At 36.7% G+C, this 24,864-nt stretch overlaps 4 protein-coding genes across 7 annotated transcripts in view; 2 read left to right on the top strand and 2 right to left on the bottom strand.

Annotated features, from left to right (window-relative positions):
- Window positions 1-878: 878 nt before the first annotated feature.
- Window positions 879-7,873, bottom strand: LOC107587475 (tripartite motif-containing protein 16-like). The gene is made up of 7 exons (XM_016275265.1): window positions 7,227-7,873; window positions 6,575-6,670; window positions 5,804-6,037; window positions 4,646-4,805; window positions 4,382-4,438; window positions 3,555-3,620; window positions 879-1,827 (listed from the first exon to the last, which is right to left on the bottom strand). The coding sequence occupies exons 1-7, from the start codon at window positions 7,803-7,805 to the stop codon at window positions 1,301-1,303; spliced, it is 1,719 nt and encodes a 572-aa protein (XP_016130751.1). The 5' UTR covers window positions 7,806-7,873; the 3' UTR covers window positions 879-1,300.
- Window positions 7,874-13,961: 6,088 nt separating this feature from the next.
- LOC107587354 (tripartite motif-containing protein 16-like) lies at window positions 13,962-20,617 on the top strand. The gene is made up of 7 exons (XM_016275112.1): window positions 13,962-14,650; window positions 16,190-16,285; window positions 16,717-16,950; window positions 17,326-17,485; window positions 18,082-18,138; window positions 18,682-18,750; window positions 19,845-20,617. The coding sequence occupies exons 1-7, from the start codon at window positions 14,066-14,068 to the stop codon at window positions 20,363-20,365; spliced, it is 1,722 nt and encodes a 573-aa protein (XP_016130598.1). The 5' UTR covers window positions 13,962-14,065; the 3' UTR covers window positions 20,366-20,617.
- A 2,163-nt stretch (window positions 20,618-22,780) lies between these two features.
- Window positions 22,781-24,376, top strand: LOC107587352 (intraflagellar transport protein 22 homolog). 4 transcript variants are annotated; one of them, XM_016275108.1, is made up of 6 exons: window positions 22,781-22,893; window positions 23,084-23,113; window positions 23,195-23,277; window positions 23,385-23,462; window positions 23,565-23,767; window positions 23,949-24,376. In XM_016275108.1, exons 2-6 carry the CDS (start codon window positions 23,084-23,086, stop codon window positions 24,095-24,097), a joined length of 543 nt encoding a protein of 180 aa, XP_016130594.1. In that variant the 5' UTR covers window positions 22,781-22,893; the 3' UTR covers window positions 24,098-24,376. The 4 variants fall into 4 exon arrangements, with proteins under 4 accessions (XP_016130594.1, XP_016130593.1, XP_016130595.1 ...); XM_016275107.1 differs by having other exon boundaries at window positions 23,075-23,113; XM_016275109.1 differs by lacking the exon at window positions 22,781-22,893 and having other exon boundaries at window positions 22,910-23,113; window positions 23,565-23,607; window positions 23,689-23,767.
- Window positions 24,377-24,466: 90 nt separating this feature from the next.
- LOC107587353 (ATP synthase subunit g, mitochondrial-like) overlaps window positions 24,467-24,864 on the bottom strand; it is a 7,870-nt gene continuing 7,472 nt past the window's right edge. Inside the window, exon 3 of the mRNA XM_016275111.1 lies at window positions 24,467-24,665. Within this exon, the coding sequence (XP_016130597.1) occupies window positions 24,567-24,665 (99 nt within the window). The 3' untranslated portion in view covers window positions 24,467-24,566. The remainder of the gene's footprint in view (window positions 24,666-24,864) is intronic.

Genomic DNA, 24,864 nt, shown 5'->3' with positions numbered 1-24,864 from the left:
CTTGTATGGTTGTATGCTTTAATTTTTTTTTTCAGCAGGAGAGTTTATTCATTTTTGACTGTTTATACTAAGAGGAGGTAACCGTGCATCCGTCTAGTTGCAAATTGTAATCCACGAGATTCGGTGTACTTTCTTTTGGTCCAATAAGTAATATCTCTGTCTTATCCGAATTTAATAGGAGAAAATTATTGGTCATCCAATCTTTTACATTTTTAACACACTCTGTTAGCTTAGATAATTTAGAAGTTTCATCTGGTCTTGTTGAGATATATAGTTGAGTATCATCGGCATAACAGTGGAAACTAATCCCGTATTTTCTAATAATATTACCAAGGGGCAACATGTATATCGAAAATAACTGTATAATGGCTATTATTTCAAATTTCGTTTGAAGTACAAAACTACTTTAAAAAACGTAGTATTTGATGAAAAATAAAGGAGTGAAAAAAATGTATAGTTTAATTATAAATGTAAAAATATAAATTAAAACTTATAAAATTAAATTTTTGTGACCACCATGAGAAAACATGGTGGCAGAGAGAGTAGAACTCTGAACTACAAAACTATATTGATAAGCAATGCTTTCTTTATTTTCAATTGAGGCCAACACTGGGCTGATCAGTAGAAAAATATGAGTGTAAAGAAAATAAATCAGTGAAGTTTTATTTGTTCAAAAGCCCATTGTTGAGTCAGATGTGATTACAACCAGCAGAGGTCACTCTTGTAATAAGTTACTTGCCATTAGGACGATGACATCTTTATAATACTCCGATCTATGATTCAGCTCTTATTTAGGCAGCATCTGTGCATCATACATTAGAAATGTTTCCAATATGTCAAATAAATGATTCAACAACCATTTTAATTGATAATTTTATTATGTTATCATGCAGACAAAATTACCCACATAAATCAAACTTAAGATATACTGTAAAAAGCTTTTTCTGCACCTGATTAACCTTCATATTAATCAAGTATAATCACACAGATGGACACAACATGTCATTAAAGATATTAGACTTTTTGTAAGGTCCGTATTCTAGGAAAATGAGCTACACGATTTATTTAAATATTTTATATAATTCTTTGTAACGTTTTTAACATTTTTGTAAATTTGTAAAAATAGATTATATAAACATATTTTGGTATATAATAGATTAAAACTTTTAGTTTAAATACACTAACTATAATCAGCTTCACCAGAAACAGGCTTTCGTTTAAAAAAAAAAAAAAAAAAAAAAAAAGTACTTTTTTAAAAGCTGGTAGTAATGCCCTCATATCCCCTGTCCGGTTCAACCATTTACAACTGAGAAATAGTAATAGCAGACTCATACCAGACCCAGAAGCCAGGATATACCGGCTCACTGAAAGAGGCTTTAAACTGATGAATAAGTGACATGGACTCAGACACAGTGTAGAATGAAAGAGTGCCTCCTGCACAGTCCAGGAACACCCCGATACGGGAAGAGTAGGGTGTGTTAATCTCAACCTGGTCTTTATTGTGTCGAGCTGAGTAGCTGGAGTCAGAGCAGAAGAGACTCCAGGACTTGCGGTTGTAGCCAATACGAGCCGAGTCTCCGTAACCTGTTCTCTTGATACCTTTAAAAGTGACACCAATTGAGGCTCCCTCCCCGCTCCACTCCACCTCCCAGTAGTAGGCACCTCCTGAAAGAGCCTCTTTACACAAGACCTGGGGCAGGCATTCAAATCTCTGGTTACTGTCATTGTAAGCCTGAGGGTCTCTTTTTAGTGCTGCTTTCCGGTTGTTTCGGGAGAGGTATAGCTGTCTGTATGCTGTGCTGGGGTCCAGAGTTAACTGGCAGGCATCTATAAAATAAGCATGATAGACAAGAGTTGATCAGGACTGGTGAATTAAAATTTGTATGTGAATGTGCGAAGACAAACAGGGAGGTGAAGTTATGAAGACAATGAATCTCTGCCCCCTTTGCATGCAAGTATCTTAATCCATGTATATATATATATATATATATATGTTGCATTTTGGTGCTTTAATAGCTACATTGTTCTTTGAGACTGGATAAAGTAAGTGCCACAAGAGATTTTGTATACATCAAAACGCTGATGTGCACGGGTCAAGTTAAGACACACAAGACCACAGGTTTTATAGCACTATTATTAATTGAAAAATGTAAAATCAAAGAGTTAGCAGAGTCTACAGATCAACCATGCCACATTTGTAATGTCTCAGTTTTATTAAAAGAAACACAAAATAATACATATAAAAATAATACATAATACAAAATAATGACAAGACAGACACCATTGTATATTTATTTTAGGGTATCCTAGGATAGGATTTCTGATCTGGGAACAGTTTTGCTAATTATGGTCTCCAAATATGAACAGATTGGAGCAAATCTGATCCTAGATCGGCATTCCTAATGTATGGTGCAACATGCATGTGGATAAATCACCTGCCTAGTGGTTGAGTCTGCACATTGGCTCTCAGAGCTGGTTGGACATTTGGAGGTGCTTTCTGCCAGAGGTGTGTGAACGTCTCTGATCTAGAGGGCCGAGAGTGTCGATACACATTTAAGACACCCTATATATTTGTATATATATATGTACACCCTATATAGTAACTTAGCATAATTATTAGCTGACTTACACCACCACTCAAAAGTTTCAGATCTGTAAGATGGTTTTGAAAGAAGTCTCTTATGCTCATAAAGGTTACTTTTATTTGATCAAAAATACAGTAAAAACAGCAATATTGTGATATATAATTAAAAATTTAAATAACTGTTTTCTACTTTAAAATATTTTTAAATCTAACTTATTCCTGATGGCAAAGCTACATTTTCTGCATCATTACTCCAGTCTTCAGTGTCACATGATCCTTCAGAAATCATTCTAATATGCTGATATGCTGCTCAAGAAACATTTCTAATTATTATCATAAAGTTTAATTATTATTATTGTAACTAATTAATTATTATTAGGTTAAAAACAATAACTGTGGAAGCCATGATACTTTAAGGATTCTTTGATTAACAGAATGTACAAAAGAACAGCATTTATTTGAAATAGAAATCTTTTGTAACATTTTAATTGTCTTTACTGTCACTTCTGATCAATTTAATAATTAATCTCTTTGACACCAACATTTTGAATGGTAGTGTATGTAGATTGTTTTTGTCCTCTTAAAGACCACAATGTTCTTAGAAGAGAAGACAAAATGTCTAAAGTTTTGAGGAATGGCAGTTATCATGAATCACCCATTCACCCCCTCACTAAGCAATCTACGTCTGTTCTTACAATATGCTTGGACACAAACTCAGTATGCAAGGAATGATGTTATACTCCCACTACAGTTTGACATTTAACAGGAAGAATGCCAGCATGTTTTCATAGAACTTTATGCAAGCTTCTAAACATATAAAAATGTATATACTATTTTAATTAATCATCACCTGAGGTGAGAATTCTGTTGACCTTGAACTTTATATCATGTGCATGTTATCTCTACAACAGCGCCCTCTGGTCTTGGGCATACAGATAAAAAGGAAATTCTTGTATGAAATAAAACTTACACTGGAGGAACTCATCTCTTGTCCGGGGAGTGTTGCTGGGACTCTTGTACATGTCAACATCATCAGCTAGAAACACAATAAAAATAGGGTTTCGTGTTAGAATGATGTCTTCTATAGCAAACATATTATATTACTGACAAAAAGGAAGGACCTCTAGGTAATCTCTGCATGGTACTTTAGGTACTTTTCATGTGAGAATAAATACACTACCACTAAAGTTTTTTTAATACTTCTATTCAGTAAGGATGCATTAAATTGAAGAATACTGGAATTTTTTTTATATAAATCACAATTACTACAACTATTTTCAACATTGATGATAAGAAGAAATGTTTCTTGAGCACCAAATCAGCATATTACAACCACGTGACACTGAAGGCTGAAGTAATGGCTGCTGAAAAAATCAACTTTGCCATCACAGAAATAAATTGCATTGTAAAATTGATATTATATATGTTTTAGAACAGAGTTGTTTTAAATAATATTTCACAATTGTACTGTTTTTACTGTATTTGTAATCAAATAAATGCAACCTTGGTGAGCACAAACATTAAGAAATGTTACAGACCCCGACTTTTAAACGGAAGTGTATGTTTAACTGAAGGCCAAAATAAAACTTTTCATAGTGTGTGTGATTTTCATAGAAGAGATTAGCTAATAAATATGTATTTTAATGTGATGTCAGACTTAAGATCATTGCTTAGCAGCAGGCCAACAATTTCTTGGAGCACGACACTGGCTTTTGACAAATACCATTCCAAAATTCCAGCTATTTCGCACAAAGCAAACAGCAGGACAGCTAGAGTTTCCCATTTTCATTAACTTACACTTCATAGACCTTCTCTTCTTACGGTCCTCTAGCTGGCAGAATGGCATTTTGTTCACTGGAAGAGAATTGAGAGTTATGAAGTTATGAGTTTAATGGTTAAGAAGAACCACAATAAACTAGACAGAGCGCGATTTATTTACTCATTCTCATGGAACAAAAAGGGCATTTCAAAATGTGAACAAGACTGTCTCTGAAAAATTGTGGGTACTAATTACATTGGATTCTATGTTAGACAAAAGAATCCTGCCATACTGGACCATACCTGTCTTTGCCACCTTGACTAGCTCTTCATTGCTGAACTCATTTAGATGTTGTTTCATCTCAGAGACTGTTTTGGTAACAGTGCCAAAGGAGAAGTAAGGGTTCACTGTAACAGAGGGCAGCTCCTCTGCATCAGTCTGGGCAATCAGCATATGGTAACTCTGTGATAAAAAAAGAACAAATCTAAGTCTTATTTATCCCCACAATAGATTGCCCTGCACACTTATTTTCTCACATACTGATAGCTCTAGAGCAGGGGTGGGCAAACTTGGCCCTTCCAGGTCACTTTCCTTCATGGCTTGCGTCAGCACTGGTCAATGCATTGATTCCTATAAAGTGAAGCATCAGCTTCAGTTTTTCCCCCTGTTGTTTATCCCAGCGTTTACCCCTCGCGCCATAGCTTGTGACCGGAAGAGAAGAGGAGTCGTTTTGAGGGGGAGGGGAGGTTAACGTTTTTGATTAAAGATTACGAGGGCACATGAATTAAAAAAAAAATCATGAAGTGCACGGATAAATTATTTTTAATAAACACTACAGTATTCCATTAAAAAAATAAGTATTTTAAATTTTGATTTCATGGTGACTTTAACCCTGGGTAAACGGTCTTGTTCCTTGTTCCACATGTACCACAATGTTCACACAATACCCTGGGTTCGTAACTAATCAAAAGGTAGTCATGTTTTTAGACTAGGCTACATTTGTAAACCCTGGGTTATTTATTTTTACTACTACTAGCCACGTTTACTTATGTATCGCTTTATACACTACAAATGGTTTCCAAGAAGCTTTACAAAAATAAAAAAAAAATAAAAATCAATTTAGCAAATTTAATCAAACTAGACCGGGGTGGGCAAACTTGGCCCTTCCAGGTCCCTTTCCTTCAGAGTTTAGCTCCAACCCTAATCAAACACACCTGAACCAGCTAATCATTGTCTTCAAGACTACTAGAAGGCTACAGGCAGGTGAGTTTTATCAGGGTCGGAACAAATCTCTGCAGGAAAGTGACCTGGAAGGGCCAAGTTTGCCCATCACTGCTCTAGAGGAAACAAAAATATTTTACACTGTATTAAATAGTAGAAAAACTAAAATAAAAACAAAATAGTTTTATTGCACGCAATACATCCTGTGTGGAGTGACACTAAAATCTATCAAATCTCACCTGGATGAAATGAATATGGTCCTCAGTGCGAGAGAGTTGTGTCAGCTCATTGTCTCTCCTCTTTAGGTCAGCAATTTCATGGCCCAGACGCTCCATGTGGCCTTCAGCAGTGTTAAGTGCAGCCTTCTTATTGGTCGAGATGAGTTTGATCATTTCCTGTTGCATTCTTTCAATGGAATGAAGCATGTCACCAAACAGCTTTTCACTCTCCTGCAATGCCCGTTGTGCTGAACTCTGAAGGAACAATTGTAATCAGTATTCTATTTCTAACTCCGCTTCATTTTTTTTCTAAGAAATTCATAACCTTTTATATTTTATACACACATCTGTTTACAAAACATTCCTGCTTCATTCTGAGTATGAATTGGTCACACCAGACTGAGAATTAATGTTGATCTTGTATTATTATCTTGCATTATATATATATATATATATATATATATATATAATAGAAAATTACCTATACATTGCCATTAGAGTAAAATTACTGAACTTAAACATAGCAGCCTGATAAAAATGTTCATTTTAGATGAACATTTCAGATGGCACTTAGAGGCTTTTGCATCTGAACGCTTCATATATATATATATATATATATATGTTTAATTTACATATACACTATCCAGCCATACCTTGAGTGCATCCACAGCCTGTTTTCACTCTTCCATTTTCTTCACTCTGTCATGTTAGAGGCTTTTGCATCTGAACGCTTCATATATATATATATATATATATATATGATTAATTTACATATTCACTATCCAGCCATACCTTGAGTGCATCCACAGCCTGTTTTAACTCTTCCATTTGCTTCACTCTGTCATGGATCTTTTCCTGAATCTCAGCTTGGGTGGCGCCCAATCGTTGCTATGAACAATTAAAAACAACAAATTCATGACAATGAGGTGTAGTGACAGGAATGTTGTAAGCACAGCATCCTTTCACACCACAACACTTCCACATGTGCAGTCACTTTTGGATACTCTTTGTGCACCTAATATGAAACATTCTCATCATTTTAAAGTATTAACATTCTTTCACAATGAAACCCAACTTTGGCTATAATGCAAGTTATTGTGCAATAACATGAGTAGAACAATTGTGTTTTCTTTACTGTTAATAATGAAACCCTTCCTCACCAATACATTTCCTCATCTCCTTTTTGGGTGGAGATCACTCACTGGCCATGTTTGTTTTAGAAGGGTTGGCTACTCTTATACTCAATCTAGCATATACAGCATACAGAGAATAATTTTTTTTGCAAGAATAGGTGCACTGTTGCATACAGGAGGTTACAGGTTGAATGGTCTTTCATAATGTTACTTCTGCTGGTCATTATCGCCATTTAATCTGTTGCCATAACATATTCACCAGTGTAATATAGGTAAAAATATGATCCCAATTGCACTTTTTGTAGTCTTACCTGCATTTCCGCCCTTTCCTGTTCAGCAGACACCATGTCGTGGCCCTTATGCTCTTTCACTGTACACAACACGCAGATACACATCTGGTCTGTCCGGCAATAAAGCTCCAGACCTTTCTGGTGCTGCGGGCAAATCTGACGGTCAAGGTGTCCGATCTCATCGACCAACTTATGTCGTTTGAAGGTGGATGATTCGTAATGGGGCTTCAAGTGCTTCTCGCAGTAGGAAGCAAGACACATCAGACAAGACTTGACAGCTTTCAGCTTCTTCCCGATGCAGATGTCACATCCCACATCCTGGGGTCCCGCATAGTTGTAGTCAGGGGCCGGAGGGGCCGGTGGGAAAGAGTCTGAGTTTCTGAGGGATGAAGATGAATGGCGTGAGGACTGAAGGCGGCGTGGATTGGGCCTCTTGTTGTAGGTGACCCTGCACTGGGGACACATGTACTGTCCAGTGTGGTCTGCATGATCCCAATAGGTCTTGATACAGACAGAGCAGAAAATGTGACCGCATGGGATGGAGACAGGCTCCCTGAGATCTTCCTTGCAGAGGTAACAGAGGTCCTGGTCAAGCGACATGGTTAAATCCCCAAAGATTTCACAGAAGGAAATGTGTGCTCGTGTGCGATACAGGAAAAGTGAGTCTAAAGTACCAACACAGCATGTTATATAGAGTAAACAGGGAGGGAGGCTAAACTGGTTATGCAGAAACCAGCAAATGAATGGGGGAGTGGCTGAGGCACAGGTGAGGACAGCGATTGAGAGAAAGAAGAAACATGTGTCATCAGATGTTAATGGAAATGATGACAGTGAAGAAGAGAAGCATGAATGAAATGCATGATCTCAGGGCATAAAATTGTTCTGAGAGTTGCAGGACTCTAGAAAAAGCACTCTTGCATCACATACACTTGCATTTTTTTTTCTTTGATAAAAAGTGGTAAGCGATGATCTCATTGTTAGAGTGTTTATGCACAGTTTTAGGGGCCGCATGTTGGCAGACACCTCAACGTTGGGTATAGTGCTCCACTGCGGAGGAGCTGCCATGATGGATGAGTGCTTAGAGACCAAGTATATATTGACTTTTGGCACACTCCATCAAAGCTGGAGGGTAATTTATTTGGAGGGAGGATGAGTATACTTTGGGGGGGGGGTTTCCTCCTTGAAAGACTTTTGAGTAAGAAGAAAGTATTTTTTATATTAAGAGCCCTTTACCATCTAAATATCTGAATTGTGAATATAAGTAGGTGAGAGCATGGTGCAAGGGATGATTGGAGCATGAAGAGGGTTGTTACACTGTCACTTTGACCACTTAGACATTAGGTACAGGTTGAAATCGCTATCATTCATCACCACATCCAACTAAAGTGAGCCTCTGTGTACAGATATAAAAGGACAAATATAATTTTGAAAAGGAAAAAAAAACATTTTGCAATAACTTGATTTGCCATTTATCAGGTTAAGGCTTGTTAAACCACTGAACTAGTGTCATCTCAATAGCAACAGATCTCAACATCTAATCACCACTCAAAATTTTACATAAATGTTTTTTTAAAAATCTACAAATATCATGTCTGAGCAGGCGGGGTAGTTGTAACAGTACCTACTTTTACTAGACGCAAAAAGATGGAACAGTGCATAAGCCGACATTTAATATTTTATGCCAACTGTGAAAGTGACTTACATGCACAAACATACTTTCTGTTATGTTATTTTAATTATTGGTGTATGTTTTCTGTATTGGTTCAGCCATTTTCCAACTTGTTCACCTTTTTAGAATAATACCTTTTGAATCAAAAGCTGAACATGACATAGGTTGGAGATGAGGTTGACGGTGGATATTCTAAAAATAACTCTGAACAAGAAATTTGATTAACAAAACAAATGCATGTAGAAAATTTTACCTTCCCGTATAGGCAAGGTTGTATCAATAGCTTTCGTGTACTTTCCAATTAATTTGAACACTTTAGATAAAAGCTGTAGATTAAAAACAAACTAAATTTGTAGCAGATAAACATGAGGAACTTATATCAAAGTTTGAGATAATGTTGCAATTCATTAAATGATCAAATAATTCTTTGGGAGCAAAAATAACAGTGTGCCGATCTTTTTGCTTTTCAGATCATGCAAAACACACTCTCACGTTGAGTTACAGTTGTTTGCAAAAAGTATTACAACCATCTCCAGTCTGAAAACCAACTAACACTTCAAATGTTTTTAATAGTCTACTGCAGAAAAGAAGTGCACAACATTGAGTACATTTTTAAATTTACAGTAGCAGCTTTAACTGAAACAGCAGCTGCTGTGTCTTCCAGCAAAACCCATTTTCCTAAGACAAGGCGTTTATCCTGTTGCTCAAAAATGATGGAAATAAGTGTTTGTTTTAGATTAGCCTCTCTCATCTCTCTCAAGCATACATCCTCTGTAAAGCACAGTCCACAAAGCTCCAGGAATCTCTGTTGCAAAACAGGAAGTGGAAGTGAATTTGCAGTGGCTCACATTCAGTGTGGTGAAAAGCTAATTAGAACAATTCTACTGGGATTGCAAATCCACACCCATATTCCTCACCAAATCTGAGCCATTCCTTTTATTTGTCCAATTCCAATTGTTTTTTAAAACATTATTTTCCATTATAACTTCCATTATACGTGTTGTTCTTGTTATAGAAATTGTACATAACTGGATATTATCCAAAATCAAGTACGCAAATGGACATTTAACGCCTGCCCATCTCAAACTAATACTCAAGATTCCTTTTATAAGATGTGTGTCGGCTTGTATGTTTCAACAGCAAGAGCAAAAATGTTGGCAGGAATGCACCCAGATCTGATAAGTGAGATAACAGCAAGGCAAGAGAGGCCTGCTAAGGTGAAAGTTTCCACTGTTGGTGAGTATATCCAGACTTCAGCAGGACATGTGGTCTGACAGTGCAGGAAAGTCTGCAGCCAATCTAATGACGTGTCTGACTGCGGATCATCGGCTAGTGGTCATACCGTGGTGTTAAATCATAGCTCTAAAGGTCTTCAGATCAAAATAGCTGATCAATTAATAAATGGAACTTTATGACAGAGATAATTTGCAGTCTTAAAATAAAATTTGGAACAATAGTTATGATGGGTATATCTAATAGTTAAGCATAGTCTATCACTGTTTTTTCATGCAGTGTTTCAAATCTTTCCATAAATAAAAAAAGAGATTTTTTTTTATTCATATGTGTGAAAAAATGCTTTTCTAATAGAAATGTATTTTTCCTATAATATATCTCACAAAATGTTGTGCAGTCAGTCTATACTGTACTGCATGTAGAGGTTTTTATAGACGGCTGATCTTGTCTTTCCTGATCGCTCTGTAACTGAAACTGTCCTTCCACAGTGACACATTTGTAGAAACGTGTAGACATGAGTGTATCGCAGTAATAGTGTGACTGACAATTTACCTTTCCCTGTCTCTCACATTTGTTGAGAAAGAGTTGCATGTTCGGCCTACTCAGACTATTATTTCACAAACCTTTTGTACATGAGGATAGTTGATAAGAATGTAACAGCAAGCAAAAGAAGAAAAGCAATATGTGGGCTTCAGACATAATTTCAGTTATCATGTGCTAATATCACTAACCCAGACATTCCTTCAGTCAAGCAAAGGAAAATGTATCAATGTCAACAGTGAACTCACATGAAGCTAAATTACTATCGCTTTTAGTGCACAGAATGCTGGTCTTCCTTTGTGATTTTTGAGAATTTCGTTCTGCACAGCCTGTTCAATTTTCAGATGAGCAGCCAAACATATACTCCCCCCCCGACGTAAGAAGCCACAAACAAACCCCCCCCCCCCCCCCCCCCAGCCAAGACTCACAAAAGTGACCATTGTTCATAGGAAACACTTGCAAATACCTTGTTTCCACGCACTCCATGCACTGACCAATCAGATGGACAGAGGCAACCTCTTGGTTTTTACAATAACAAGATGCACCTATGAACACTCACTCTCCACACTCACTCTGTCACACTCCAAAGGGCACACACCCCTTAATCGGGTAGTTTAATGAAACTTGTCTTTTGACCCTTAATATACTGTACACAAGGAAACACAAGACCTCTGGCAGGCTTAGTCAAGTATGCAGCTCCTTCAATAGGAAAAAGCTCCCTCGTGAACCAGTGTGAACTCAGCGGGTCAACATGAGGGTGTGGAGAACAATAAAGGTTGTGTTAAAGGAACTGATTTCTTTTGTACTGTTTACAACATTTCCTCTCTAAGAACTATGAAGACCATGAGAACAATATGAGGACAGACAGTCCATGAATAGGCCTGTTCCTTCATTTTAAAATCATTACGTCATGCTGCATCTGGAGAAAACAGCAAAAACTGATGTAAGATTTGCAATTAGAGGCCTATACTGACATGCTAGCCTTTTTACTATGAGTTAATGAGTAATCACAGCCTAAACCTTGCACTTTAACTTCTGGAATCTGCTCAACTCTGGGAAAAAGGGGAAGAGAAACTAGCTTATCAGAGAGCAGACCATATAAGGAGAAAGGTGAAACTATTTAAAAAGTAATGCAAGATTTGTGTTTGGGGCAGAGCTGATGACAGGACCTTGTGTAACGAATCAGCATGTAATAGGTGTTGGTTTCTTTTAGTGTGGCGTCATCTGGGCTCTGGCTGGACTAACGGCTAAAGCAGAAATACACAAAAATATATCAATAATTAAAAAGAAATCAACCACAATTCATGCGTTTTCCTTTCAACCACAAGTTTGGTTTTTCCCACACAGCCCCAAACACTTCCAGGAAAAAGAGTCAGAAAAAGCTTCACAGTCACAGAAAGAACCTCTTTGGCATGAGCTAATAAGTTGCTGGTTGCATAATGTCCTGTACATCATCAACGATGCAGGTGCATCTGCAGCTGGTGACAGAAGTCACATGGTATTTCACGTCCTATGAAAACTTAGCCTAAATTCATTCATGCCCTGCCCCCAACAGATTCACAGGATATTTAGTAGCAAAATAGGTGAAACTAACTCAGAGACTCTTAAGGTGTGGTAAGCATTTGAGACCAAGGTATAAATAATTAGGGGGTGTGGGGTGTGGGGTATCTACCATCTCTGATCAAACCCTCCTAAAGGAAAACAAAGACAATTTTAGAGATTTTTTTTAAAAACGTCTGACAAAATTTTCAGTATCCCTAAAATGAATCATAATGTTTGTCTGAAAATTTAAAGGGATAGTTTGCCAAAAATAGTAAAACATAAAAGAAAGTGTTTTGAAAAATGTCTCTGTGTGTTTTTTTTCTTTTAAATATACAAGGGAAGTCAAAGGTCACCAAAAGTGTTATTGGTTACCAACATTCTTCAAAATATCTTCTTTTTTTGTTCCACTGAAGAAAGTCTGTCATTCGGGTTTGGAACAACATGAGTGTGAGTCAATGATGACAGAAGTTTTATCCCTTTAAGGCATTCTAGTTTTTTTTTAATTACCCTGTATATAATTTATTAATCATAATATTTATAAAATTATACACATTTTTTTCTTTTGCCAATATTGACCATTTCTGTTTCAAAATTCTAACAGTGTTGCACAGCATTCAAAAGAGGTGTGTGTGATATTATGTCACGCATGACTCATGCACATCATATATTGCACACTTTTCAAATACTGCAAGTTCTTTTTCATTGCAGTTAATTAGAGATTTTTTATTTAAATCTCTGTATTGCCTCTGGGACTTACAAAGAGTGCCTGTATTATTTTAACCACAATTAACAACGCAAATAAATCTAGTAGTATGTCAAGATAGCACAATAACAGTGTGCAAATATTTGTAGCTAGCTCAAATGTCAAATTTGAAAATTCTACAGGTTTGAAATATTATAAAACATCCTGAAATACTGTTCATTCTTTTTTTTTCTGCTACACCCATCGAAAAACAAACTGATGACGCATTTTCAAGTCTGCAGCACCCATTCCAGTTCAACTGGCCTTAGTTCATACATTCAGATCAACTCACCTCACACACTGTTACTATTGTTTGTTTAGTGGAGTGAGCAGGGTACCACATGCCCTTGTATTGTAAAGACAGTTTCAATGCAATACATTTTACAGTGAGAACTTTATATGCCATATTATATACTGCTTTATATACTATATAGGTGTGCTACAGAATGAAATATATTATGTCTAAATAGTTAAATAAAAAAAGCTAAAGTTTAATATTAATTCTAAAAATTGTAATATCAAAAGAATCATTATTTAACTAAGCTCAGGCTGCAGTAAGTATTGAACCCAATAATATTTAAAGAATAAAAGCAAGAGAGTACAGCAAGCATGAAAAAACAAGCTTCGTAACACATCAGAGCAAACAAGAATGGCCAATTATTCACAGAATGTGGTTTTAGGGTAACTGATGCAAATATCGTTCAGCTCCTCAGCTAATAGATAAGCAGTTTATGTGTGTGAAACAGCTTTTCATGTTAAGTTTCATCCTGGATGGCCCTGCTTTGTACTACAATTCATTCACTCTTGACTGTACCTTTTTTCTTTAATGTCTTTCACTCCACCCCTGGCCCCTCCCCACCCTCTCTCTCAAGACTCCTGGCTCAACCTGTTTATCTGAGCTGGGTTGAGCTCTAATCTCTCTCTCTCTGTGTGTGTCTGTCTCCCTCCCTTCCTCTCTCTCTCCAACGCACTCCCTCAGTACAAAGGGGAGGGCTTTGCTTCCTTTAATTAATAACCTGTGAAATTCAGAAACTCAAGGCTGTCTGCAGTAAAACACCAGCCAAGCAGCGTTTGGCTCCTTTTTCTCTATTGGAAACATTTCAGACATTTGGTTTTTGAATAAGGTGAAAAAATATGGCTGAGCAAACGTCTCCAGACTACTTCAGCTGCCCTCTATGTACGGAGCTCCTGAGGGACCCTGTGGCGATCCCGTGTGGTCACAGCTTCTGCATGGACTGTATCAGTGGCTACTGGAACGAGGCTGATTATACTGGTATCTACACCTGTCCCCAGTGTCGGATCACGTTCACCCAGAGACCTGTGCTGAGGCCGAACGCCACTCTCACCAAAGTTGCAGAGAAGATCAAGAAGACCGGCTTGAACTTCATGCCTCCAAGTAATGGAAGCTATGCTGGCCCTAGCGATGTTCCTTGTGACTTCTGCATTGGAAAAAAGCTCAAGGCTGTCAAGTCCTGCCTCAACTGCCTCGCCTCTTACTGCGAAAAGCACCTGAAGCCCCACTATGAGTCTACCACCTTCAAGAGGCACAAGCTGGTGGATGAGCTGGGGAACCTTGACCGTAAGATCTGCCCTCAGCACCAGAAGAGCTTGGAGTTGTTCTGTCGTACTGACCAGATGTGTATTTGCGCCCTCTGTACTGTAAGCGAGCACAAGGGGCATGACATAGTCTCAGCCGAAGCAGAAAGGAGTGAAAAACAGGTAAGGAAAATGTATTGCTTGAGTAAACTTTACTAGGTTACTGAGAGGCTATGGGGTATAGTGGCTGTGGGGTTACAAGCTGAATTTGTTATGTATATGATTATATTACTTAACAAGAAATGCTCTTGAGATTATATAACAGAGGTTTTCTTCAAATTCAGCTGCCAAGAAGCCATGAAGATTCACTGTATAACCGGTTCTGTTATCGCAAACACACTGGTCTAGATCATTACCAAAAAAAACAAAAAAAAAATGATGAGGAAATATGGAAAATAAAGGGAGGAGATGAAGATTAAACAGATAGAAATGTAGTGAGGTTAGTGAAACTTTCATCCAGATAGAGTTTTCCAATACAACTCCCAAACTATAAGAGTCACAAAAGGGTGTGTTCCTTTACAATGGACAACTCAGAGGTTACTTGATTTAACCTATGTCCTAAACTGGCCAAGAGAAAAATAACTGTAATGAGCAACAGGAGATGAGAAACAGGGCAGGTCTGGATTCTGGTGTAGGGAGAGGCAAGGAATGTGAATTCAAGAAAATCAGACGGGAGCTTACAGACCATCCCCAACCTCCCCCCGCGCTACGAGTGAGAAAAAATAGCACACTGCTTTTTGTACCTTGACCCAAAGTCATCATAAACCTCAGCAGATGAGTATAGCTGAAAGAAATGTTGACAACCGCCTCTTCAAATGTGAGTTTCACTTGAAAAACTGCTCAATGAAACTTGAGTCACTGTATGAAATAACTATTAGGACAGTAAAAACAAACATCTCACCAAAACTATTTATAGATACTGGCCAGATGTTTACTGTTGTATCAGTACTCTGGAGCTCTGAAAGGAAGGAAGGCCTTCAAAGGTTTAAGATTTAAAAGTGTTTCCTTCAATTGATCAGTACTGAACAAGCTTAAAACAGGGAGCACAGCAGTTGATGTGTTTTTGTACAGTTTTGACTAAACTGTCACGGGTGCTGTTTAGATACAGTAATTATATCTGCAATCTAATACTTATCGCAGGCACTAATTGCGAATGGTTTGTTTGTTCTGTTAAATGTAGGGAATCACAAATTTAAGCCCTCATGTCCCATGGCACACACTACACACACACACACACACACACACTTTTATTCACCCCCTCCCCAGATTCTCCACATTCCTTCAAGCTTATTTTGAAGAATGCTTCGGTGAGCTTGGCAAGGGGTTGCTCTGAAGCCCCCCTTCTCTTACCCTAAAGAATCAAGTGTGTGCACCTTGAAATGTCTCTCCGGTGAGCAGACCCAGCTAGTTTTTTCATTCCTGGCATGATTAACATTCCCCTCTCTTTTTGAAGATAAAGGCATCCATGTGAAGCAAGTTCTTCAAATTCTAGAAAAAGCAGAACATACATGAAGATCTGTGACGTGAGAGGAAATGTTGTATTATGTAGCAGTACATGCACTGAATTATCATGAAGATGGCAATCAACAACACAAAGTATTTGTGTTCTAATTTAATCTGTCAATAAAGACTAAGGTATGTTTTCTCTTATTTCATGGACAGAAACTTCTTGGAGTGTCCCAGGCAGAGATCAAACAAAAATGCCAGCAGAGGACCAAAGAACTAGAGGAACTGAAGACAGCGGTGGATTCTCTCAAAGTATGTTTTAGATTCAATTTGTAACAGTTTATTTTATCACCACTGCTCATTTCAAAGTCACACCATAATCTATTAGACCAAATAAGAACAACTGAATGTACTGCTTTATCTGGGCAAAGGTGAAATGGCACAAGACCTTTTATCTGTTAAGTCAGTGTGTAACTGTTTCAATCTGGGAAAGCAAACAGTCCTTGAAAGTGGCCATAATTGTTCTTTTGTTCTTTATGGGGTAATCCAGTGCTAGTCTTCAGATACATGCTGATACATGTTTTTTTGTTGTTGACTGCAGCAGCATTTTACTGAGTTGTAAAGCTTATCCAGAAGTTATTCTTGCAAAATCAATGCACTAAAACAAAGAGACACAAACAGTTTCCTACTGAAAGAATGGACAATGAACTGTCACTCTTAAACTTGACAATTTTTTACCACAGAGCTCTGCACAAAGGGCAATGGCTGAAAGCAAAAAGATGTTTGATGAGATGATCGCCTCCATTGAGAGGATGAGGTCAGAGGTCAACAAACTGATCAACATCAATGAGAGGGCTGCATTCAGTCAGGCGGAGGGGATGATGGAGCGACTGGAGCAGGAGATTGATGAACTAAAGAAAAAAGAGACTGGACTTAAACAGCTTTACAGCACTGAGGATCACATCCACTTCTTACAGGTACTTTAGGACAGGAGTTTTCAAAATAGGGTCTGGGGATCCCCAGGGGGACAAAGAGGGTTCTAGGGGGTCTGTAAAAATTTTAGAGAAAAAAAACATATCAAATATTTTTTTTTATTTGCTTACAATATCCATACAAAAGCCACTTATTTAAGTTTATATAATATTGTTTTTCCCCTTATGCTGAAAAAATTGCACCTTATATACTATAAACTATTCATATAGTATATATAGCTGTTTTTATATGTTAGGAAGGGGGACCCCCACAAGGCATCAAAAAGGCTTTTCAAACTTTTTGGCATCAAAACTTTGCATGAGCTCATTGGGCTGTATACTCCACATTTTATGCACTGATATTTCTCTCTTTTTAAACAGAATTTCCATTATCTCTGCACTCCGACTGATGACGGCTTTATACCCAGAGTGTCTCTGAACCCAGACTTCTCCTTCAGTGCAGCCAGGAAAGCCGTGGCTGAGATCAAAGAGAGGCTGGAGGAGCTGGGCAGAGACGAACTGCGAAAGATCTCAAAATCAGGTCAGAGCACACAATGCACCATACATCAGGTACAGGCAAAGTTTTTTGGGTGAATTTGCTCTTGCTTGCTAATCTGAACACACTGCCCTCTTTTTTATACAAACTTGGACAGTAAAGTGTACAGCTGAGCTTAGTTTCTCTCTAAAGAGGCACACTGTGCACTTTTGTTACTGAATATAAAATTGTATAATTTCTGGGCTCGCTGTAAGAAATAACCAACAATTAAACAGAACAGTCTTTAACTCTGACAAGTCAGGCCTTCTGGCACCTAGTGCACATGACTAATAGTACATTCTCAAGTTAGCAAGGAAGTCGTGATTACATGTAGAATGTAAACAGGGCTTACAGTTCCTCCACTTCATTTCAGGGCTTAAAGTTCCTCCACTCACTCCACCTTCCAATTCACTGTGCAAGGTTCAAATGATAAACAAAAGAGCTATTCTGATTGGATGAAGTAGCTAGTAAACAATTCTATTAATAGAATTTGAAACAATATGATTTAGTGCCTTACTTAGATCTGCTGGCATAAATCTAGCATATTTAAAAAAGAAATGTATTGTAAATAAAGTTTTCCTGATGTGTACTTTTTATAACAGTGAATGATGTACCAGTGTACACTGTGGAGAATCGCACCAAGGAAAAAACCAACAGAGGTAACACAAATTACTTATACTGTATATTGATTTACACTGATAAGCTATAAACATGGTCTAAAAATTGCAATATGTAAAAACACACATGACAAAATACACAACCGTTTAAAAGTTTGGGGTCTGTAAGTTTTTTTAAAATGTTTTTGACAGAAGTCTCTAATACTCAACAAAGCTGCAATTCTTTGATCAAAATAAAGAAAAAGAGTATTATAAAATAGTATTACAATTTAAATTAACTGTCTCTATTTGAATATATATATTAAAATGTAATTCCTTCTTGTGATAGCAAAGGAAGGAATTACAGCAGCCATCGTTCTTCGGTGTCACATGATCCTCCAGAAATCATTCTAATATGCAGTATGCAGACAGAGTATGCAGCAAGTAATATTTCATTTATCAATGTTGAACAGTTGTGGTGCTTTTGAACAATTTAATGCATACTTGCTGAATAAAAGTATAAATCTTACAGACACCACACTTTTAAATGTTAATGTACATACAAATTGGGATATGCCATATTAAACTGTGTTTCTTTGTGTTCAGTAAAAGAAGTTCATACAGTGGACAGTTCACCTCCTGCAGAACCCAGGAGCAGATCTGAATTTCTGAAATGTAAGTATCTAGAAATCACGGTTTTTACATTTAGATAATCTAAAACTTGGAGTTAATCTTTAAAAACACTAATAATTTAATTACATATAATCTTAAACTAATCTTAAAATTAATATTAATTTCTCATAATGCACACTAAGATGTCCTGTGATGCCTAAACTGACTAAATTGATTGGCATTTAAAATGTGACTAATGGTAGTTTTCAGTGTTAGATTTTTTCTTTGATCAAAATAAAGAAAAAGAGTATTATAAAATAGTATTACAATTTAAATTAACTGTCTCTATTTGAATATATATATTAAAATGTAATTCCTTCTTGTGATAGCAAAGGAAGGAATTACAGCAGCCATCGTTCTTCGGTGTCACATGATCCTCCAGAAATCATTCTAATATGCAGTATGCAGACAGAGTATGCAGCAAGTAATATTTCATTTATCAATGTTGAACAGTTGTGGTGCTTTTGAACAATTTAATGCATACTTGCTGAATAAAAGTATAAATCTTACAGACACCACACTTTTAAATGTTAATGTACATACAAATTGGGATATGCCATATTAAACTGTGTTTCTTTGTGTTCAGTAAAAGAAGTTCATACAGTGGACAGTTCACCTCCTGCAGAACCCAGGAGCAGATCTGAATTTCTGAAATGTAAGTATCTAGAAATCACGGTTTTTACATTTAGATAATCTAAAACTCGGAGTTAATCTTTAAAAACACTAATAATTTAATTACATATAATCTTAAACTAATCTTAAAATTAATATTAATTTCTCATAATGCACACTAATATGTCCTGTGATGCCTAAACTGACTAAATTGATTGGCATTTAAAATGTGACTAATGGTAGTTTTCAGTGTTAGATTTTTTTTTACTTTATTTAGACCAAATAGTATAGAATTGTTATTGGTCAGTTATACATTGCCACGACATGAAATTATTGGTAATGCCCAGAATTTTTAAATTGTTCCTAGTACAAATTTTTTTTTTTCTGTCATTTTTACTAATTAAATCAGAAGGATTCAAATACATATAGAGGTTGATATACAAAGATCTGTTAAAAGCAACCTTTATCTTTGTGCCCATCTCCAGACTACTGTCAGCTGAGGCTAGACCCACAAACTGCGCATAAGGAGCTGTACATATCGGAAGGAAACAGAAAGGTGATTAGAACCCGAGACCCGCAGCCATACTCAGACAATCAAGATCGCTTCGATAGCTTTGCCCAGGTTCTTTGTCGTGAAGCTCTGTCAGGTGGCCGCTACTACTGGGAAATTGAGTGGAGTGGGGAATTCTCGATCGGAGTGGCCTGTCGGGGCATTAGCCGTAAGGGTAAAGGCTCCCTTTGCTTGCTAGGCTACAACGATAAGTCTTGGAGCCTCCTCTGCTCTGACACAGGGTACTCAGCCTGGCATAACAGGGTAGACAAGGCTGTTAGCGGCCCTCACTCTTCAAGAATAGGGGTCTTTCTGGACCACTCTGCAGGGCTGTTGGCCTTCTATAGTATTGGTGAGACTATGACACGTCTGCATCGTTTCGAGACCACATTTACTGAGCCCCTCTATCCTGGGTTTGGGGTTGGAACATCAGTCAAGATCTGCCAATTAAAATGAACACTACATGAGATGTGTGCTTTTAATGAAGAATCTGAAGTGAGGGACAGACAATTTTGCTCTTTGTTCTGTTGTTCAATTTTGTATATATATATATATATATTTTTTTTTTTTAACTCTGTCTTTTATGCTGAATGCCATTTGTCAGCTGTCGTTTTACAGGTTCTGGAAGAATAAAATTTTTTTTTTTTTAGTAATGATCGTGCAAAGTGCAAACTATATACTATTCTCTTAAATAAAGGCTTAAATTAAGAAAAACTCTTCAAGATGCTAAAATCTTTTTCAGTTAATATTATATGGAATTCATCAATGTGTGTATCCAAAAGTCATTGTAAAGCAACATTATTCATCAACGGCTTCTTCATATTTCAATAAAGTTTTAAAGTTGTAATACATACTGGTCTCTGATGAAATAAATGTGATCATATATCTTTTAGTAAACATAGTCTTGTGGTTTTGCTGCTGAAACCACCACATAAAAAAAATCATCTTAGTTAACACATTACACATATTTAAAGTATGAGGAACATTACATTGCCAAACCTCTTCTGACTTTCACAATATGTGATCAATTTTTAGACAGTTATACCAAGTGGTGATTTTGAATGAATGCTGCATAATAAATTGAGAAAAGTATTTTCTGTCTTGCAAAAACAATGCTCAGGAGGCAGAGTTCCAGAAGTCAAAATTAGACTTTATTGCAAGAAGACAACAAAGCCGAGATGCCTACAGAACATCTAAATCGGTCTCTGTCCAGACTACCATCTTTGTACAATTTCATTATCGGTCACTGTCCAATGAGCGTTCAGATCATTCTTTGATACGTCATTCCCAGTACTTTTCCACAAGTGTTTATTAGTTTTCATAATGCTTGCTTTCATTGTAGAAAACCACCTGCTAGTCTGTTTTTCAAGAGATTTTAACTTCTTTTATCTACCACTTTCCGGGTGCCCAAGGATGCAGAGGCATATACATTTTAGGATTTCAATGAATTTTACACACATGATCTATTTCGGCATTATCTCGCATCTTCCCATCTTTGGTACTTCCTTCTGTATTCTCTATTCATAAGTGCAGTCATGCAGGCCACTAGGCCATGAGTTCTACATAGTCAGTCAGTTTGGCCTTGAGGCTTTCAAATGCACCCAGCTCACATATGATGCCAACTAACTTTCACAAACATGCAAAGTAACTTCTTCAATTGTTTTCTATAGGGTAAATAAAATAGTTCATCAATAGTGGGTGTTTCTACTGCTTGATGCTCTAATGTTATTGATGAGAAAGTGAGAAAGAAAATATAATTACATATGACATGTATTGGCAGCAAAACTAAGTCATTTATTTTGACAAGAAGTTTATATATATATATATATATATATATATATATATATATATAGTTTAAATAAACATTCTGGTGGTGAAAGTGTTTGTATATAAACTGCAGAAGTAAGTAATGCATCCTACCATGAACAAATATGATAATGAATAAATCAAACACATGAACGTTTATGAATGAAAAAAAGAAGAACTCTCCCAGAATGTGACGATTTCTGACACACTTTCTAAAGCTTCAATTTTTCATTTTTGTGTGAACTCCTTGAAACATTTAGTGGTGCTGTTATGGTTAACAAACCTCGAAAGTTACTGAGGTTTTTGGAATAAACTACAGATGGATAGTTGAGGTTAACAGTTTACTTTGTGTTACCTTACGGGTTTAGTCGTTAAACCTGCTTTCTGCTTTCACGGTTTTTAAGACAACCTGTGGACTGTGGACAGTTTGCTTCTTTGTTTGCAAGCATGACTGATATTAGCAGATGTCTGGTGTCCTCGTGTGGCTATAAGAGGAAATACAACTTTTTAGAAATCACTTTTTAGGATCATGTTTATAAACCTGTGTACGATCAGATACATATGGTGGTTTCATAAACCAAAATGGCTCAAGTTAGAATACTGTTTTGTGAATTCTGTCCAAACAATATATAAATATAAAGAGTAATGTTTTCATAAAAACAGAAACCAAACTTGTTTTCATAAATGTAAGTAATTTCATAGAGTTAATTATTAAAAAAGGGAGACCAAAACAATGATTTTATATTTTTGCCCTTTACATTTTTGCTGTTTCATGAATTGTATTAATGTTCGTAAATTAAAACGATTATAAAAGGCTGGTTTAACGGCAGGTTCCCCCAGATGTTGTAACGCCCCGCAGTGGAAGTGTTCAAAAGCCTTGCATTATTTCCCTTGAAAGTCTGCTTTCTGTTTGTAAGGGGTTGTTTTAAGAAGTTATAAACTAAAAACTAAACAAATTAAATGCCTACCTCTTCTGTTTTTAGGATTTTTTAATTATTTATTTTTAAAGAATTTATTTTCAATGAACTCAAAATAAATGTTGAAGGTTAGCGAATCTGCGACGGGTGTTTTACCTTCTGCGTAATCGCCTTGGAAACGAGTTGTATTACGTTTGTTAGCCATGAGCTGCTAACCTAACCCACCATGTGCATCATCTACCTGCCTTTCGACGTCTATCGGTAGAATTATCGCGCCGATTTGACACTTTGAGCAAACGTTTTACATTTCATTTATTTTTTAAATCTCATACACAATAGAAATGTCAAATTGTTGTCTTAGAAGCTAGCTCGCTAGCTAAGTTAGAAACAATAGGTCTCGTCAAAAATGTCTCCTTTTCCTTTTTTCTCTCTATACTTCAAGATGTTCAAGATGAAAATATTATTAATTGGACCTAGTGAGGTAAATCGTTTGAGTGTGTAGAATGCTGTGTATCTTTATTTATTTGTGTCCATCACTGATTTTCATATTTCATATTGATAGTGTGGGAAAACAGTATTGGCCAGTTTTCTGTCTGACACAACAGAAACAATCGGAGCTGATTACAGCCCTACACAAGGAGTAAGGTGGGTTGATTTTAAAGATATTGTTGCAACAAATACACATTTTTGCTGCCTGGCCAAAAGTTATAATTTTGTTAGCAATTCAAATATGACATTTAATTTCCATCTAGGATACTTGAGTTTGAATCATATGGCAACAAAAAATCAGCATATGAAGTGGAACTATGGGATTGTGCGGGTGATTTCAAGTAAGTTGACCAAATGCAGTCCCTTTTCCTGAGCCAGCCTTAAGTTGTCAAACAATTCTGATTTATTTCGGAGTAAATTAATTCAGTATTGTATGTGCACAGATTTGAATCATGCTGGCCAGCTTTGATGAAAGACGCCAATGGGGTAGTTACTGTGTTTAACCCAGATGTGCCCAGTCATCTAAAGGAAATAGAAACCTGGCATTCTACATTCATCTCCTCACAGGGACTGCAGGATGCCCAGTGTCTGCTCATAGCACATCATAAACCAGGGAGCGGGGCTGGCACTACCCGCCCACCATTAGGTAATTTATCTTCTCACTACAGCATTAGCTGCATTAGATCATCATCAAGTGCTTTTATTTGCTTTTTGGTTTGAAACTGAATGAAAAGGAGTTTTTTTTTCTGAACTCCCCTTCAAAAAGTTGCTTAGAGTTGCATATGACAAGTTATTTTCAAAACCTATTTAACTTATCCTCTGTGTAGCCCCACAGTTAAACAAGTTGCCTCTCATTCACTCAATCCTTGAGGAAGAGCCTGAAGATGTTCGACAGGAGTTCCACAAATACTTGGGAAATGTTATGCGGATGCTATCAGAAAATCAGGAGCGAGAAGAAATGTCACTTATTACATAATTTTGTATAATTCTATATTGCACATAATATATAGGCTACAACGCATTTTTCTTTCAGCTTCTGTATTTTTCCTCCACAACTGCATTAAAAATCACTTTGACCTGGTAAAACTATTTTTATTTTCAGATACTTTCACTCATTAACACAAAAATGAAAGACTTTGAATGACATTGGTTATGTAGTGTAGTGTTCTATAAGTTTTTTGTCTACAAGTAAGAATTGACAGGTGATAAACTGTAAACTTATATCCATGAATTCCACCATCTATCAGACCAAGATTCAGCAACATCGTAACATTCTCCTGGGTACACTGACTGCCATGTTATTAAAAGCCCACTGGAATTAAAGAAGCATGAAAGCTGTTCATTATTTAATAATATTCATTTATTTAGTTCCTGGATTCCAAGAATCTGATAAAGAAAACGGACAAAGCTCAGCAAAGAGAACAAGCAAACAGGACAGTCCACATTTATACATCATAGCCAATAAGGCCTCTCTTCCCAATGATCTCGCCGATGTAAAACCACATCAGAACCTCTGTGGCAACGAGTCCGTTCCTCAGAGCATCCTGTGGCAAAAAAATAAAAGTGATGAGACGTATTACATAAATATTCTTGGAACTACTAATCAGGTTTTCCAAAATGATTAAATGTGCAATTTAAAGGGGTCATATGATGCAATTAACATTTTTCCTTTCTCTTTGGAGTGTTACAAGCTCTTGGTGCATAAAGAAGATCTGTAAAGTTGCAAAGACTAAAGTCTCAAAT

This window comes from Sinocyclocheilus grahami, unplaced genomic scaffold, assembly GCF_001515645.1.
Source record: "Sinocyclocheilus grahami isolate Dianchi unplaced genomic scaffold, SAMN03320097.WGS_v1.1 scaffold92.1, whole genome shotgun sequence".
Lineage (NCBI taxonomy): Eukaryota > Metazoa > Chordata > Actinopteri > Cypriniformes > Cyprinidae > Sinocyclocheilus > Sinocyclocheilus grahami.
The sequence above is the reverse complement of the archived record's forward strand: the minus strand, read 5'-3'. Positions and strand labels throughout refer to the sequence as shown.

What these genes read in the sequence shown, in the direction of transcription:
- LOC107587354 (XM_016275112.1), top strand. Translation starts at nt 14,066, where the DNA reads ATGGCTGAGCAAACGTCTCCAGACTACTTCAGCTGCCCTCTATGTACG. An exon ending in CAGCGGTGGATTCTCTCAAA is followed by an intron (nt 16,286 to 16,716) that starts GTATGTTTTAGA and finishes TTTTTACCACAG; the next exon opens with AGCTCTGCACAAAGGGCAAT. An exon ending in CAAGGAAAAAACCAACAGAG is followed by an intron (nt 18,139 to 18,681) that starts GTAACACAAATT and finishes CTTTGTGTTCAG; the next exon opens with TAAAAGAAGTTCATACAGTG.
- LOC107587352 (XM_016275106.1), top strand. Translation starts at nt 23,039, where the DNA reads ATGTCTCCTTTTCCTTTTTTCTCTCTATACTTCAAGATGTTCAAGATG. An exon ending in AGCCCTACACAAGGAGTAAG is followed by an intron (nt 23,278 to 23,384) that starts GTGGGTTGATTT and finishes ATTTCCATCTAG; the next exon opens with GATACTTGAGTTTGAATCAT. An exon ending in CACTACCCGCCCACCATTAG is followed by an intron (nt 23,768 to 23,948) that starts GTAATTTATCTT and finishes TCCTCTGTGTAG; the next exon opens with CCCCACAGTTAAACAAGTTG.
- LOC107587475 (XM_016275265.1), bottom strand. Translation starts at nt 7,805, where the DNA reads ATGTCGCTTGACCAGGACCTCTGTTACCTCTGCAAGGAAGATCTCAGG. An exon ending in AGGAAAGGGCGGAAATGCAG is followed by an intron (nt 6,671 to 7,226) that starts GTAAGACTACAA and finishes AATTGTTCATAG; the next exon opens with CAACGATTGGGCGCCACCCA. An exon ending in AAGAGATGAGTTCCTCCAGT is followed by an intron (nt 1,828 to 3,554) that starts GTAAGTTTTATT and finishes CTTATTTTATAG; the next exon opens with ATGCCTGCCAGTTAACTCTG.